The sequence below is a fragment of the Grus americana genome, chromosome 21, assembly GCF_028858705.1.
Source record: "Grus americana isolate bGruAme1 chromosome 21, bGruAme1.mat, whole genome shotgun sequence".
Lineage (NCBI taxonomy): Eukaryota > Metazoa > Chordata > Aves > Gruiformes > Gruidae > Grus > Grus americana.
The window spans coordinates 3,357,063-3,374,806 of NC_072872.1; the positions used below are offsets into that span (position 1 = coordinate 3,357,063).

At 39.6% G+C, this 17,744-nt stretch overlaps 1 protein-coding gene across 3 annotated transcripts; it reads right to left on the reverse strand.

Moving 5' to 3' along the window:
* Positions 1 to 1,222: 1,222 nt before the first annotated feature.
* On the reverse strand, positions 1,223 to 17,374 carry TNFRSF1B (TNF receptor superfamily member 1B). Of its 3 annotated transcripts, none has more exons than XM_054801011.1 (10): positions 17,281 to 17,374; positions 9,511 to 9,613; positions 7,268 to 7,396; positions 5,780 to 5,929; positions 4,803 to 4,896; positions 4,528 to 4,718; positions 3,708 to 3,782; positions 2,696 to 2,733; positions 2,168 to 2,429; positions 1,223 to 1,604 (listed from the first exon to the last, which is right to left on the reverse strand). In XM_054801011.1, exons 1-10 carry the CDS (start codon positions 17,332 to 17,334, stop codon positions 1,306 to 1,308), a joined length of 1,395 nt encoding a protein of 464 aa, XP_054656986.1. In that variant the 5' UTR covers positions 17,335 to 17,374; the 3' UTR covers positions 1,223 to 1,305. The 3 variants fall into 3 exon arrangements, with proteins under 3 accessions (XP_054656986.1, XP_054656987.1, XP_054656989.1); XM_054801012.1 differs by lacking the exon at positions 17,281 to 17,374 and adding an exon at positions 16,462 to 16,518; XM_054801014.1 differs by lacking the exon at positions 3,708 to 3,782.
* Positions 17,375 to 17,744: the final 370 nt, after the last annotated feature.

Here is a 17,744-nt window from a genome sequence, read left to right on the forward strand (position 1 = left end):
TGGAAGGGAAGTACAATGATCATCTGGTCCAACAGTATGTTTTTATGGCATAAAAGAAAAAAGTTATGCCTAGTGTATGCCTTCACTCGAATATAATTCAGACACTGCATTGCAAATCCTGGTTGAATACAGGTGCCACAATTGCCGGTTAAGTCACATACGTAAAATATAATTATGGGAAATGGGATCCTAAAAATCCCAAAAGACTCCCACTTGATTCAAGGAGAACCTCTCCTAATTTTCTGTAAGGGGTGGTTGGATCTTCAGTGTCAAGCAAGAAGTGAAGGAGAACAGGATTTTCTGGTTCTGAGGTGTGACTCAATTCCATTTTTTACAGATTATGCTGTGCACTCATCAAGAAATAGCCCTTTTCCTGACGTCAATGGGTGTGAGCTATCTTGGCATACACGTTCACATAGATCTTCTCTAACATTCACTGGAATGTAGGGAAAAATATTTTGGGTTTATGGTTAACCTCAAAAATGAGGTCAGAATTAATCAGGGAACCATATTAAATCAGCCAGGACACAAAGATGACAAACTTTAGGGCTTCCAATAAAAGGAACTTACTTCCTACTCTGAAATAACAACTATTTAATCTAGACTTTCTTTTCTAAAATAAAATGAACTATGTACAGCTAATGAAATGCTATTGTTCGAACATAGTACTTGTAATCTAGTAAAAAAAGCTTCTGTAAAACATTTCACTCTCTGATATACTTAAGGTTGATTTGAGAAGTTTGGTCCAAGAGCGAGCAAAACCAAACTGTAGTAATAAAAGAAATATCCAGGAGGATGAGGGAAAGTATGTCCATGAAGATACAAGATAGGACATTGAATGCAATAGTTTTAAAATCAAATGGATAATTCATTAGCATTGAACGAATGATAATTTAACTCCAGTCTCTTAGAAGTGGTCACAGCCATGTTCTTGACAGGTGGCATACCTGAACCCAAATTATCTTCACAAGAAGTCTCAGCAGAAAAATCAATGGCATAAAGTTAGAAAAATGTTCCTTTTCAAATCTAGTAACGGTCTCTCGAAGCTATCACAGAAGAAAGGGAGGAATTGGCCATTCAGTTTAAAAGAAAAAGCATTCAATTTTTTTTTTTTTCAATGCAAAGATCATCCTTCAACTCTCAAAGCTGACAAAAGTGATTAAAAACCTCAAAAGCATCACTGTCTATATTCATCTGAAATTTCAAGTCTCTGTAGGAATGCTACATTTAACATGTTTATTTTAGAAGATAAGGCGCTGTTTGATTAATTGTATCAGTCAATCAGTATACGATTTGTGATTTCCTTTAACTGGTTTTCATCCCCGCATCTTGAATACCCAGAGGAAGCTTCTTTTCTTCTGGAAGTAAGTCTTGAAGTAAATTGTCCTCATTTTCCACTGAGATCTGAATTTCAGTTTCTTTTTTCAAGGGGTTTTCTTCTTTTGAAAGGGGAATTTCTTCCCGTGTTGGGGAATAATAGGGAGCATTTCCATAATCCATGCTAGTTGAACTAGTCTGTTCTGGGAACTGGGAACTGCAGTCTGGATTACATACTTTAACAATACAAGTCACATTCACCTGCGTTCCTCCGTTACCAGAATGCTCTGTCAAACAAACAGAAAACACATTAAACATGGAAGAATGAAACCCAGACCAGGATGGTTGGATTCTTTATCCAGTTCTTTGACTTAAAATAGACACTAAATATCTTCTTGCTTCACTTAATTTAGGTAAGCTGGTGGAGTTGGATCTGTAATGTTTTAGGTTTTTTTTGGTATCATAAAATCCACATGTCATCCCAGAAATAAAAAAAGCCATAAAAATTAATACAGAGCCCTGGATCACAGCCAACTCCCTACCCATCTGTTGCCGTTTCAGATGCTTTGACAATGTTCTTTTCTTATTGCTCCCTTCAGCTCTTACTCCCACTCACAGGTAAGTGCCTACGATCACACTGATCCCCTAGTCTGCAAATAACTTTTCCTCCATTGAGCACACTCTCTTTACTGTCTCAGGCTGATGACTTAAAACAATCACATTTTCTTTTCAAAAGTTACTCTCTGCTAACATGGGTCTGATGTTTTATGCTGCCATTTAAACTTCTAAAAAGACTCATAATTGATAATCAAATTTCAAGAGGTTCTGGATCATTCTGATGCATTCTTACCTGAACTCGCAGAGTTGTGTCTGTCTCCACTGTGAAGCTTACAACCTTCTGCACCCAAATGTTGCTGCTGAAATCCTTTCTTTTCATTGTTCTTGTTACTTATTACACTGACTCTTGCAGACCCAGCTGGATTATTCAGGGAGCTACTGCTGGACCCAGAAGTTTCCAAGAGATGCTGTTCCTCCTGTTCAGAACTGCTGGAGTTTTGCGATCCTGTATTTCTTACTTTTTTGTCACACTGCTTTTCTGTAGGGGGAAAAGGCTGGAACATTTGCAGAGAAATACAAAACATTAATCTTTTTAAAAAACACTAACAAAGAACTGGTCAGGACTTAGGGAGCTAAAGAAACTGCTGATAATTGCTATTTGCATAGTAATGACTGTAAGACATTACCAAACCACCCCATTCTCACTCCAGTTGTCTTTCTGCTGTGCAGTTTTCTTCTACTTGTAATTAGATAAGACTGCACGGTTTCTATATCACTTTTAAAGAAATGGAAAAGGTGGAAAGGAAGGAGTGACACTCACCGAATCTGCTTCTGTAGTCGGCGGAGAGTATACAAGGGCTGCAAGTGAAGAAAGACAGTTCATTAACACCTACATTTGTTTCAGTTGCAAAAGCTGCTCTCAGACTAGTCTGAGTGATATCCTCTGCTCCTGGAATAAACTCCAAATGTACATTTACTACACACTGTTTTCAAATGTTGAAAGCTATATTGTATTAATTTTTTAAGGTGACTTAAAATTTAGCCAGCAAGCAAAGAGGACCCTCTGCAGGAATTAATAATTTTTCTAGTATAGTGTCAGCGAGAAAAAGTATTGATGAAAGTAAACTATGGTCATGACTGTTTAATGATAACAGTTGATAATGTCTAGTATTTAAATTATGAAGTTCGAAATATTTTACAAGCTCCATTAGGTTCTACAGTTGTCCAACTCCACCGGGATGTTGTATGTTTAGACAATTCTCTAAAATATGAGGAACGAGAGATTTGAATGGGACATTTGTCTCACTGTATTCCTGTATTGAGATTAATTTCACCCCATGTGATTTAATAAAGATACCTTTACTCAAAATAGATATGGAATTCCTGGAGTATTTTTTTTAATTCTATTTTTCTGTATCCACAAAGCTTATGTGATCAAGCTGAATTGCATGAGTTTTCTCTTAGTCTCTCTTCTATTGACCTTTGAACCCTTTGGCCAATTTCACCCCAATGTAACAGAGGAATGGTGTCAAAAGCTCCTCAGGGTTTCATGAACCTATAAGGTGGCCAGCTAGTGAGGCAGAAACCTGTGAATCATCTCCTTGTCCCCTTGAAAAAAAAAAAAATTAAATTAACTCATACATTATTAGACACCAAAGAATCTACATGTTAGTGAGACTTCATCCATATCCAGCCATGAGAAAAGCTTCAAAGAGAGCTAGCATCTTCTAAGACACTCATGACAGTCAACCACTAGGCTCAAATTAGTAGGAAATAAGGTGACACTCTTTCCAATAGTTACAGTCTGCTTGTTTTCACTTCATGAATCTTACCTTTTTTTTTGGAGACTAAGCAATACCCCAAAATAGTCATTATCAGGACCAATAACAATGGTCCTGCTACTGATCCTGAAAATAAAAAGATAAATTATTTAGCAGGTTGATCTGACAAAGGATCTAATTGCAAAGAAGTAGTTTTGTGGTTTCTGTCCATGGCTACAAAAGCTAAATTTACAAGTATCAGGTGTGTCTGATATTCACATTTGATGACTCTTGTTGGATTTCAGTCTCCACCACTTCATAAAATTTAATTTTCCTGTCCTGAAAAGTAAGGACAGATTTTTGGCCTCGATCACAAAAGATTTCTCTCTAGGCTATCAACAGTTTGTTAAATACAAGGCCAGACAGTCCAGAATGCTCCTAAACATACATGCCTGCTGGATAGGTTGTGAACAGGAGAGAATGCATCCAGACTTGTGAATGCTATAAGGACTTTTTGTCTTGGGAAAGGCTGCCCAAAGTCTCCAAAGACCTCTCACCAGGAGGTTTATGAAGTAAGCTTGCCTCGGTCCAGAATCTAGAGACAACCTTCTCTACCAGCTCCTTCATAGTAGCAATTCTCAGGAAATGCCTTGTATTTGGAGATTTATAGATATATTTCCAGAATTACAAGGACTGCAGAATGCACCGGGGGAATGCAGATGCATCGGTAAATATTACACAACTCACTACAAGTAGTGTCATATTGAGTTAATTGAGCTGTTTTGAGCTTCTGCTTGGGTACAGGTAATTGGTCTCGCAAAGAAACTGAGAACTAAATATAAACTTACTTCCTAGCCAGAGAAAAATGACTTTAAATGAGTTAATAGCTCACCGATGATGTGAGACATGTCAGGTACAGAGTTTAAAATGACAGGTCTAGTTATTATTTCAGGTTTATTGGAAGCCGAGCTTTGGGTCAGGAGCAGGTTCAAAATAGTGTGAGGTAGAACTGTGGCAACTGTTCCTGAGTCGCTGCAAACAGTGTCATTCATGCTGTTTCCAGGAATAGCCACTGATTTACAACTGCAGGAAACAAAAAGAGATGTTAGGACAGAAAGCAACCCTGTGCACAATTAAAATTGCTATAAGAGAGAAACACTGACTTACACTGTATGTGGTATACAGCTGGTATCATAAGATTCCTCATGTGAAAAAGTGCCAGGAGGACATGGTTTACATTCTGTATCTGTGCTATCTGTCCCTTTAAACAAAAGAAAAACTCCAGTTAGTGATCTAGTGAGAAACAGGAATGAACAATCAAGGTCTGTGGTACAGATACTGGAAGTGATACAGAGGCAGTACACAAAATACAGTCTTTAACTGAGACAGAAGAGAGTAATTTGAAACACCCAACCCAAACACAAATCAGAAGATTAATCAGCTGTTAGTTTGGTGTCCTTGATAGTCTTTTTCAAAGACTGTAAAAACCCACCGAAAGGTTAACATGTGATACTGCAGACAGGGCAGAGCTTTTTCACTCGTCCCTGACAGGCTGACCACCTATTCCATTCTGTTGGAGTTCTGTATCTTTTCAAATGATTCTTAATTTCTTTAAAATATTCAGTGTTCCACACCTTTGAATATTGTTTATCATCTTGAGACAGCTAGCTATATTATCAGACTGGTGACTCTCATTATCTAGAAAGACACATTTATTCCGCAGGACAGCGTAGAGTCATCATTACTTGCCGTAACCAAAATTTGACCTGAAGCCCTGTTTCAAGGATTTAAGCAGGAATTACGTGGCCTTGAATCTGAGTCACTTCTATGGAAGAAATCACACAGTAGAGCAAAACAAAGGAAGATTAAGTTGGATTGGGGAACTTTATGATATATGGTAGTAACAGATTGCTACATGTTGTTCCTTTGGATATGCCTCTTGAGAATACTGTTGCTGTAGTTACTTACTAAGATAATGCTTGCACTAAAAAGAATGCATAACTGTAGGGAATTAAAAGACAATATTCCTGTAATTTACTGAGTTGGAGACAGATTCAAAAATATTTATGGACTATTAATGCAAAAAATAACCCTCTTCATACAGTAAAACTATTCTGCATGTAGAGTGTTCAGAATTAAATTACCTCTTCTGGAAACTCGGTAACCTTTTCCACATTTTTTGTGCACTTTACATATTTTGCAGTTCTCATAGATTTTCGAAATGCAGTACTCATTCGGTGGGCAGCTACAGATTCTGTCCTGTGACTTAGTGCATGTTTGATTCTGCACAAATCCTGGTTTTAGAACAAAAATAAAGCAAGATGTGATTAGCAACATTTAAAATCATAGCCTGCAATGTTTCAAGTGAATATGAGGTGATGTTCGCACACCACAAACTGAAGACAATTTTGCAGCTTGTGGCTAGTATACCATCATAAAACAAATACGTTATATGCCCCAACATCTACATTTTCAGAAGAGTTTCCACTCGGTCTCTAGGAGAGGAGAAATTTGCATCTGTAGAATTCACACTTGAGACTCTGTACCTGCAGTTGCACTGTATTGTATCATAACCATAAATATGCACATTTACGTTACCTGTGCTCATCACTGCAGTATCTGGGGGCCATACTAAGATTTGTAGTCTATGCAGATCATGAAACTGTATTTAAAGTGACTGGAGACCTTACGACAGACATTTTCATACTGTAATTAACCAGCTGTGTAGGTGTATCTATTTAGATGAGACTAAAGGTCATTTGAACAATTTATGCTCCCTTGGCTGGAGGGTATGAGCAGGAAGTTAGTCTGCTGATGACATTTGTACCTATTTTAGTGATGCAGCACCTTAGTTTCCAAGAATGTAATACTGGTGTCACATTTTAAGGACTGTCCTGATTTTGGCAGGGATGGTTAATTTTCTTCCTAGCAGCTGGTATAGTGCTGTGTTTTGGATTTAGGATGAGAATAATGTTGATAACACACTGATGTTTTTAGTTGTTGCCAAGCAGTCACAGACTTTTCAGCTTCTCATCCTGCCCCACCAATGAGAAGGTGGGGGGTGCCCAAGAAGCTGGGAGGGGACATGGCCAGGACAACTGACCCAAACTGGCCAAAGGGATATTCCATACCATATGAAGTCATGCTCCATATATAACTGGGAGGTTGGCCGGGAGATGGGGCAGCTCAGGACCTTGCTAGGCATCGGCTTCAGGTGGTGAGAAATTGTGCTGTTCATGACTTGTTTTATATATTATCATCATCATCATCTTCCTTTTCTGTCCTATTAAACTGTCTTTATCTCAACCCACAAGTTTTACTCTTTTTTTTTTTTTTTTTTCCATTTTCGATTCTCTCCCCCATCCCACTGGGAGGAGAGCGTGTGGTTGTTTTAGCTGCCGTCCAGGTTAAACCACGACAAGGATTTAGAAAGAAAAAGAGGGAGGGCCCTCTGCAAGACTTCCTTGATTCTTTTCCCCAAATCTTATGAGCACCAAAAGCACGAGAATGGGACTATACAAGTGACAGACAAAATCTCCTACTTTTCTTAGGAGAAAAGACTAGGTTAAACCAAGCCCTCCCTTTGAGCAGGCTGTTAAAGTCACAATGCCTCTTTAACAATTCAAGCCTACCTTTCCTGCAGGGTGGTGAGCAGGCAAAGCACTGAGGAGACCGATTCCAGATTGCTGTATACGTGTTAGGTCTACAGGGACTGCACTTCGTGTCCACGTTGTGACTGCAGCTCCCTGTCTTATATTGACCTATTAAAAAAAAACCACACAAAAAAAACCCCAACAAAAAACCAAAACAAAACAGAGAAAGCATCTAATTGGAAAAGATCACTAGGAATTGTTTAAGGTAAGTTTAATTCTTAGTTGTAGAAACCCTTTCCCTTTACTGGCACTATCAGATTGGTAACATATACCAAGCAAGAATTGATTTAAAGGAGCACTGCATGTATGTACAGGGTAACTCTGGTTTCTTTTGTTATTTGTGTTTGACCCCTTTTCCTACGTTAGTTCAGTGAATTCCAGCCATGTTTAAAACAAGGTGGCCTCAATCCTGAACAAAACCCCTCAGCATATAGTTAGATGCAGCTACCACAGTACATAAACCAAACTTTTTATCCTCATAGAAGCTGTGTTTTGTCGTGAAACACAGGCTGGTGTTTCATGCTGAAAGTCAGGCATGTGCTAGAATGATGTGTCTGGGTGAGGCCATTACTACCTTTACAAGCATGAAGAAAGCATAATGAATTATTACCACAAACAAACCTGAATTAGAACTTCACCACTTGTCACTACTGCGGGGACATGAGCTCATTTTTTCCTTCATCTCTTCAGCCAGCCCTAACATCGCGAAGCAATGAGTTACTGAAGCTACTGGCATTCCAGACAAAAGCAAAAGCTATCAAAGGTAGTTTCTCCAGTGCTTCTAACCAACAGCAGAGTCAGTGCAGTGGTGGGAATAAATAAATATGAGCTCCAACATATCCACTTTGGAGAAAGGAAAACAGCTCAGTTGCCATTTCCTCCTTGCGTGGAAGGAGGAACAAGGTAAAAGTCAATGTCTCATATCCTGTACAGAAATATCCTGGAAAATATACTCAGAAAGAAGGAATAACACTGAGAAAGCCTTTGGAGCTGCTTGGAGAAAGAAGGGGCCCTGGAGGTGAGCCATAGAAATTATTTCCAAAGACTTTGTTTTTCCATGTACTTACTTGAACCTTAGAATTCTGCCTCCCACATCCTGCTAATAATTTAGGCTTCAATTTTTGATAAATTATGGTAAAAATATTCAAATTATAACAAAAATAAAGATTTTAGACTTCCTACAACTTGTTGTCCAGAGTTTATTATTCTGAAAAATTAAAATTGAGGAGAAATAGACTGAACAGTAGATACCACAACAGAAAAAGGGTTTACCTATGAATTATCATCTTTCATCCGTTGTGTTTTTAACAAAGGAAGCCTGACAGATGTATCTAGACATTTTCGGTTAATTCAAGCAACTGTGGCTGCTTCAGCATATACTGATTTCCTGCTTCAACTTCCGGATCTCTCTGACAAGAACTCAGCATTTATGGAGACAAATTTTGTTTGCTCAGCATGTAATGAGACAAATAGGCAGTTTTTTTGCTGTGTCTAATGTAAAAATATAATGACAACTTATTGCAAAACTCTTATTATTAAAATACCCAAATGGTGTTACGGCCCTCCAGAAAAAAACCAAAACCACACACCCACTTTTCTGCAGTCAACAACTTTTGCTAACAAAAGATCGCTAATAATTATCACTGGAGTGTAAGACATGACACCTCAAAGCAGACAGTTTCTGCAGTCTTGTACCCAGTCTCTGATAGCCGTCTGCAGTGTCTGAATTACAGTAAAAAAACAACAAAATCCCCTTAATAAGCAATTATAGATTAACCTGTCCAATGGAAAGCCCCTTATATAATTGATATTATCAAAGTACAGAAACTAAGCTCTACCTCATGCCTTGTTTTACAATATATTTGTTACTAGTGGGCTTAGGTCTGATGTGTTGTCTAATTTTTGTAATTCCCTTAGTGACTGTTGCTCCCTTCCCTAAAAGTTGACTCAAAACACCATGCAAAGCTGTGCTTACAAGAGCTCAGCAGCCTACCTCCTGATAAGCCACAGCCAGGTTAACCTTGTAACAGAATTCCAATTCTGATGAATAGTGTGTCTCTTTTGCAGATATTTTTTACAGTCACAGTATTTTATTGTCTTCCAGCTAGACAACAGCAAAAACTCAATGCTCTTAAGATGTATAAATAATAATAATGTACTATGCTCACCTGAAAATTGACTGAATTTGGCTGTGTAAAGTAATAGTTTGAATTATAACTTACCTGGAGGGCACTGGCTGCAACATTTATTAAGTTCTTCTTCATAGAATTCAGTGCTGGGATGTTTGCATTGTTTGAACTGTGGCGTATAAGGCAATGAATATTCCTAGGAGAAATTTAAGGAAAATCATGAGTCACAAGTACATTCTGACCTTAAAGTAGAGATTGAAAAGAGACAAACACTTAAAAATGAGTGCAATTATAACCACCTTCCTTTCCAAGACACTGATGTCAGCCTGATGAAACAGAAAGCAGCAGATGCCAGAAAAGTTGAAGGAGAATGCACAGCTTAAAAGCTACTTGAGACCGTTTAGAGGTTCCTCTGTTTTTCAGAGATCTGTCACAATGAACAAAGTGATTTCTCCAGGTTTTATGTTCAAAAGAATGCAATGGAACTATGGGATCAGCATCACTACTGCATCCCCTAAACCAAAGGGTTAAGTACCTAAGTTGCCACAATTCAAACAACCTTTGACAAAATGCCAGTGAAACCTAAATTCTTACCTGTGTGTTTGTGGGAAGAAGCATTTTCTGCAAAGTGGCTATGTTAAAAATGATACTTTCTTAGTAGGTCTACTCCCTATACATGTTTAGAGCCCTATCTGAAAATGAGATGATTGACTTTGCTACTTATTAATTCCCTCAGGCCTCCTGAGCTGGTGGAACAGGGAGCTGTGGGTCTAGCACTACTGCAACGCTTGAAGGAATCTTTCTGTTTTTATCAGTGGGTGCAGAGGACACAGGACACTGAGTTCAATTTTCTACTGCACTTCTGTTCATTACGCCCTTGCTTACACCCATGCAATATCCAGGCAAGATAACCTGTCCCTTCAGTCAAAGAACCTGTACTATTAGAACTGTTTCACCAAAGGAAAGGAAAAAAAGGCTTTTATCATTCCAGATACTTTGTGATTCCTTTCAGAATGAGAAAGGCCTTGATGCTTTGAAAACGATGTCTCCAAAAACTGCACTGTTGCTTCTGAAAAGGAGCAACTGGCTACAAGACTTAAATAAAAATAAAAACCCTACCTCATATGGCAGGTCAAATGCATAAGAAACAGTCATGAAATACAGTGTACCTACTTTTCAGCTCATACCAATCAACACAGCTCAGTGACTTCAATGAACAAGTGTCAAAATATTTGAGGACCTGCCATCTGTTTTCAAAGGGAAAAATATAGTCACTCAAAAGAAAAAGGCTAATGTTAGGTAGCACAAGCGTAGGAGTTTCCTGCTACATCAGAAAGATGCTGTTCAAAAAGTATGTGACACTGCTCAATTTTCTGCAGTCTGAAGACATTGCTCCATGTACACTCTAAACACATTTAGAGAAGTAATTTAAAAGTATTATTAAAAAGAGAAATCAAAACAGGAACAAGCTCTTTGGAGGCCGGCAATGAAAATATCCTTCCTCCTTACTGAAAAAGCATGTTGATTATCTATTGTGTCTTCATATTCCTGACAAAGTAGATTAACACTTCCCACTCTCAACAATTACTTAAAGGGAATCCAACATTTTCTTATGCAGCTTGTTGAATTATTCTACTTCTTATCTAGCTGTATATTAGAAACAGGATTTCACCCATCTACTCAATGGTCAGTGTCAAAAATAACCTTTCCTGAGAATGTGAAGATAGAGAAAGGCCTTCCTGAGTTTCAATATTCATTCCAGAAAATAAAAAAAAAGAAAGCAAACCATTTAAGTAGAAGTTTCACTGCTCCTATTTAAAACACAGTGAAAGCTGGTAACACTGAGCAGACATCAGGACAATTCTGCTCTCTTCCAATCAGACAGTTGAGTTAAAGACTCAAAACCAGGGAGATAGGATGAGCTTCACCAATACCAGCCCCATTCTCTCACAGTCAGATCAACAAGAAACAGTCGAGTTGCAAAATGAAGAACAAACTTGTAAGGATGTTTTTAACAGCTTAGAAACTGTGATGGGGTGGGGAAGGATGAAAAAAAAAAATCTCCTTCTTAAACACTAGAGCAGGTGAAGTAAGAAACAGCTGCTGAGCACAAGCTGCATTTTTCAAATTCAGCCCGTTGTCTTTCGATGACAAGATAGCCAGTTTTGCAGAAACCATGCTGCAGCCTCAAATATCTCCAAAACCTACTGTGCCTCCATTGTGGCTTTCCAGTTCAGGAGGCTTATTTAAAGGGAGCTTGCACAAGGATTGAAGATTTCAAAGCAGAACCAGGAGGCTGGCTTCAACATTATCAGTTTCATCATTATTAATGAGAATAATAACCATAATAATTCAAAAAAGAAAAACAAGACTTTTTAATACCTTCTAAGTTCAGTAATAAGTGTTAATGCTGGACTTGGTATTACACCCTCATAGGATAGGCAATGATAAACCATACTATGACTAAAATCTGATGAAGAAGAAGAAAAGGGCATTGCTCTCAAAAATATTTTTTAAGTTACGTTCTTGTTTATTAAAAGAAGGATCAAGTGGTGTCGTCACGTTTTTGTAATCGCTATGATCAACTTCATTAAAACAAGCACTTGAGAATATTTTTAAAACTTAAAACTTCACTGTAAGAGCAGACACAGAAAAAAAAAAGGGAGAAAATACAATAAACCACATCACAAACTATCCTGCTGGTGAGGCTTCCTGGCAAAAAATGTTCTTATCTCATCCTCTGCATTGTCTGTTGTAAATACTGCCCTGTGACTTAAAGACACAGGAAAACCTGTTGGTTGACGGGTTCACATCTATTTCTCTTAAGTTGTGCTTGAAAGGATATGCCTACTGTCTGATACAATCTCCCTGATATTTTATCTGATGAGCTGTGGCTCTTAATGACATACAATTGACAATTCCGTGCCAACTGTCCTCAAAGAACATGATGGGAAACTAAAAGGGACTTGTAACTCACTTGGATACAATTTATATACACACATGAGCTCAGCTTTGTCTGCGCTGGGAGGATGCCATTAATTTTAGTAGTCAGTTCCAATGTAAACTAGTTTAATCAAAGCTGTCAAGGCCAGCAGACAAATCTACTACTACATCAGAGAAAGTGTAGGCCTCTTACCAGGTATAAAACTCTCCTGGATTTCTTGGCTACAAAAGGACCCCACTTTTTCTAGCCCTCTCACCAATTTTAAGGTCTGAATTGGGCAGTACAATATTTGCTACCCTGAACAAAACCCTCTGGCATCCAGATCCATTGGCTACTTTGGGCTGAAAGGCTGATAAGTAGGGGTCAGATTCTATTCCATTCTATTCTATTTTGTTACTGTTGGTATCTCTCATAAGACCTTATTTCATCTTCTGCTTTTACTGTGATTCAATGTTCTGCAAGCAGATTGTGTGAAGGAAAACTAACCTCATGCTGCATCTTTTGCATTATAGCCTTAGAACTTCTCACATTAGGTAGTAGTGTCTAATGGCTGCAGACTTTTAAGATATTTATAAGGACAAAATGAAGACTTTGGAAGACTTTAATTTGACAGGTACGAGTATAAGTAAAATGCCTCATCTATCTAGTAACAGAAGCACAAACATTATTAAACATTAAATTTAGCCTAGCTGTATGCACATCAATCAAATTGAGCAATATATTTTGGCATAGAAATGGGTAAACTGTGCTTGCCTTTGACTACACAACTCACTAGGGAGATTTTTGCAATGCCTTTGTATTAAGCAATAACTAAGAAGTTACATACAAAAAGTCAATTACTCATGACTCTCTCTCCAGAGTCTCTGCACTGTTTGAATCATTTTCCCATCTGCAAGACAGACATCCAGCAGATAGGTGACCTAATTTGTGACTGGAGAGGAGTGGGCTAACAGCAGCCCCCATACCAACCGAGAGATTAGTACAGCCTCTTCTAAATACGTACGCACAAGCACAACTGTTTCCAAGATTCCCTATATCCTACCCGCTAGAAGATAAAACTAGTGGAGAACATGCCTTTATCTCATGATTTTCAGCCCTGCAGCTGTATCTGCGCTGTGTGGAGCCACACCAGTGCAGGGAAAGGGCCTGCGGGCTGTCCCCTCCCACAGTCATACGGAGGACAACCACAACTGAGACCCTAACGTCTGTAACAGCTGAGCCCCCTTCATGAACGACAAAACAAGATTTGGATTCGGACTTCTTCGAAATTAGAAGGGCTTGATCCAATGCACCAACCTGGCTCTGCCTATTGGCAAGGAAGTCCAGGTCTCAACTACCCACAGCACATCACAATGTAATGCATTCCCTATGTGCTGAATACTAATTATAATGAACATAATTTCCTTTAATTCCTGCCTTACAACTTGTGCCTGTATTTTTTGACTTTAGGTGTAATTAAATTTAAGCATCTTCAATAATAGAAATAAAATATGCTAATATAATGTTATAATTCACGTAACATTCAGTTTCACTCAAGGAGGCCATTTAAACAAAGATATTTAAGCATATATTTTAACCCCATCTCACATTTCTACATTTTTATTGGTCCCCTTTTCATACAGTTGCCTTCTTCAAACTCAAGCTGTCAAACAAAGGAGTCTGAACAGGAACTACATCTGGCATATAACGTTCTTTACGCATATGAAACCACAATGAAGTCACCAAGGATTCTGATGTAAAAAATCTGTTGCTATGGAAAGGACTTGAGGTAGAGATACCATTTGCTGATCTACCAAACCTGCTGAAGACAGGAAAAAACAGAATTCTGTTTAAAATATTTAAACTGGTCATTTACAAAAATAATTCTGCTGAAGATTAGTTATCAGATAACAGCACGTCTCACCAAAACCACCTGGAATTGTAGCCAGGTGTCAGGCTGTACCATCTATACTCAAACCATAAAGCTTCTTTTAAAGCTGCTTTCACACAAATATCTCTCTAAGATTATGGGTCCATTATGTGAATTGTCCGCCCATCCTATACTGCACTGTACTTTTGTAAAGCAGGAATCCTTCCTTGCATAGCCACAGACAAACAGATTTACAACTCCACGTTCTCCCTCCCTGAGAAAACAGTATCCTTTTGCTTACTGATAGGGATTCTACTTCATTGCCACTCACCACCATAATATGAAAACTTTTTCCCAGAATGAGATGGCAGGAGGCTGCAGAGAATATGGAAGCTATTCATAACATGCAAAAATTATAGAAGTCAAATTTTGTAGGAAGGCATGGTATATTTTATTATATATGTATTTGGAAAAACATTTTCAGGAATACCAGCTCTTCTGTTTCAAAACTTCAGGCTTATGTATCTGAAAGTTGGTCTGTTTTCCCAAAGGTTGCCCTAATAAAAGATACTATCCACTAAATCAAGATCTGACACTTGGAGTAACAGGCACTGTCAAAGCTGATAAGCCTTAAAAATCTACAGTTTCCCTGTGGAAAGCGAAGATACTCAGCAAACAAGGGGTGAAAGCAAGAGGAATAACAGATTGCAGGCCTGAGAGGCAGAAAGTCAGATTGTATCCCCATCACTTGCCAGAGAAGGGAAGGTGATGAGCAAGTTCCCAAGAAAGGATCAGCAAGTCAGGACTGGCCCCATGGAGGTTTGACCTTACATGGAGACATCCTGGAAGATGCACCTAAGGGAGACAGGGTGCACCTATGATTGAGAGCAGAGCAGGAAAGGAGAAACTATGTGAGCCCCAAGCGTAAAGATGGCAGGTGAAGAACCTTCCCAAGATGGCCCAGGTGTACCAGCCAAAAACACTGCCAGAGGGGATAACTGTCTTCTATCTAGGCTGAATGCCAGAATTGGCATCTTTCTGTTATTTTGAAACAAATAATTTTCTTGGGATGGTGCTGCTTGTATCACAGATGGCTTTTGCAATGCTCAGTTAAGACTTTCAGTCATCGTGAACTTTGATGCAACAAACACAAGCGTGGATACGTACAACAGCAAAGCTGCAGGTCACCCGCAGCCCTCCTAGCTCTGACCATAAAAAAGCAGGGACATCTGAGCGGCCTGCTCAAGTTGTATTTCAGGGTTTTTCCACAAGATCTCTTTTATGCTCATCCTTTTGCCATTCAGAGTACGTGCGTGGCTATCAACACACCTTCCATGTACCAGCAGCATTCCCCTACAACCAGTCAGCAGCAGCCAGAGGATGACCTTCTCTGTGCACATCAGCAACTACACTGCAGAGCATACTGCGCTGCCTTGCAAAGGACGGTTATTTAGGTTTGAGGCTATTGAGAAAGTTTCTATTAAACATATCTGGTGACTGAGTTGTCCAAAATGGCAAAAATTATGTTCAGTTCCTGTGAGTGACACAGGGACTGAGGGTAGAAGCTATCAGTTAATTTCAGCTGAATGAGAAAAACCAAGAAATAGTGTCACTCAAGAACTATTGCTTTGCCAGTTTTTCTCCCTCAAAAATAAAATAAGTTTTCTTTAACTGATCCCTTTCAAAAATTGATATAACAGGCAGGTTTTTTCCATCTCTGTGGCCCATGTGGTATTTCTGAAACTACTGGTTTTGTTTTTCTAATTTATATATGGACTTTTCTTTGGTTTGTCACGATGTAAAAAGCAATACTGAAAGTTTTCTTCGTGATTTTCATCATTATGTTTAGGTCATATTTAGGGTGAGAGGAGAGTTAATTCCTTTTGAATCAAAGCCCTCTGTTCAGCAAGAAGCATGACAAAACTTTACACTTAAAGAAGGGAGAGTCTCAGAATTGTAGCAGGCATCACCAAAATTGATCTGCCCTACCCTGCCCACTCCAAGGTGTTCAGTGAATCAGGTTCAAAATACTATCACCTTCCAAACCAGGGCTGAATTCAAAACGAGTGAGAAGCAGTTAAAAGAATTAATTTAATATATTATCAACCCACTATAGCACCCCGTACTCCTCAAAGGACTATTATGTAATTCCAGGTTCAATATACATTCTGACATCCTCACCTGGTTTCGCTGAACCTTTGCCTTACCAAGGCTGAGTTAATATGATTAAATAAATGCATAAATAACATACACATCCCAGGAAAAAGCAATGACCTGGACATCTTAGGAACATTTCCATATTTATCTTCACAATCCAGGACACTTTAAAATCAGATAGAAAAATGCTATCAATATACCAGTACAGCATACACACAATCAAAGTCAAATAGATCCTATCAAGCTCTTTGGTTTAAACAGTTAAAAGCATTCATTGCCAAATAGCAGTACAGCTGGATGTACAAGAGGTCACAGCTGCATCACATCTGGTCTTAGATGTAAATTAAAGGGCTTTTCTATGTAAATAGGGAATAGTTTAGGGATCCAACAGAGTACAACAAGCTCTTCCTGTTTAAACAATGGTGTAAAATACATACAGATTTACACTCTGCACTTGCCAGGACACTCACTATTTTTGCAAATATTCAAACAAGCCTGAAAAATCAAGCCATTTCCAATGAAAATCCGGGGAAAACGATTAGTCACTGCTTTGCGAAGCCAGGCAATAACAACATAGCCAAAGGGAGCAGGATAAGCTTTAAAGAAGTGTAAGGGTGGGGTTTGAGGCTCCTGTAGGGATCACACCGAGTTCAGTGCAAGCAGAAGACGACAGACAACTCAAGGGACTGCAAGCAAAACAATAAAACGATGCCCACTTGCATTACACCTCTGCACGCATAACGCTAAGACGATGCCCGCTTGCACTACACCTTGCATGACACCGGCTGCGCTCCCGGTTCGCAACCATTACAGTCAACTTAAGCCGCTCACACCGCAGAGCGGCGGGCAGGCCCCCCGTCTCCCCCCGGCAGGGCACCGCACCGGCGGGGGCTCCCCGCGGCCCCGCACTCACCCGGCCGCCCGCGGCGTGCAGGAGCGCGGCGAGGAACGCCCAGCGCGGTCCCATCCCGCCGCCGACTGAGACCGCCGGCGGGCGCGGGGCGGAGCTGGCGGCGCCCGGCAGCGCCCGGCCCCGGCAGGGGGGCACCGCCCCAAGGCGGGCGGCAGCCCCGCGGGGGCGTCTGTAAGCCTGGCCGCGATTCCCCAGGTCAGATAGCGGTGTTGCCTGCTGGCCGGACATAAAAGTTACTTCAAGTACCTTGAAGGGACTCTCAGCATGTGCAAAGGGTCTCTTTAGTCTTATTTACGCTCCTTTAGCCCCAAAATATGAACTTACCTTTTGCAGCATTCTAGCATTCATTAATACCCACTGTACCACTGCACCACGTTCACTCCTGCCTCGTACACGCTGCCGGGATGGTATAGAGACACCTTAATGTAAATTCAGACCTGCTGTGCTCTTGAGAAAAACTCCAG

Coding starts and splice junctions, on each gene's coding strand:
- TNFRSF1B (XM_054801011.1), bottom strand. CDS start 17,334: ATGGGACCGCGCTGGGCGTTCCTCGCCGCGCTCCTGCACGCCGCGGGC. Junction 5,930..7,267: donor CTCACCACCCTGCAGGAAAG/GTAGGCTTGAAT, acceptor TTCTAAAACCAG/GATTTGTGCAGAATCAAACA. Junction 1,605..2,167: donor ACACAACTCTGCGAGTTCAG/GTAAGAATGCAT, acceptor TTTGTTTGACAG/AGCATTCTGGTAACGGAGGA.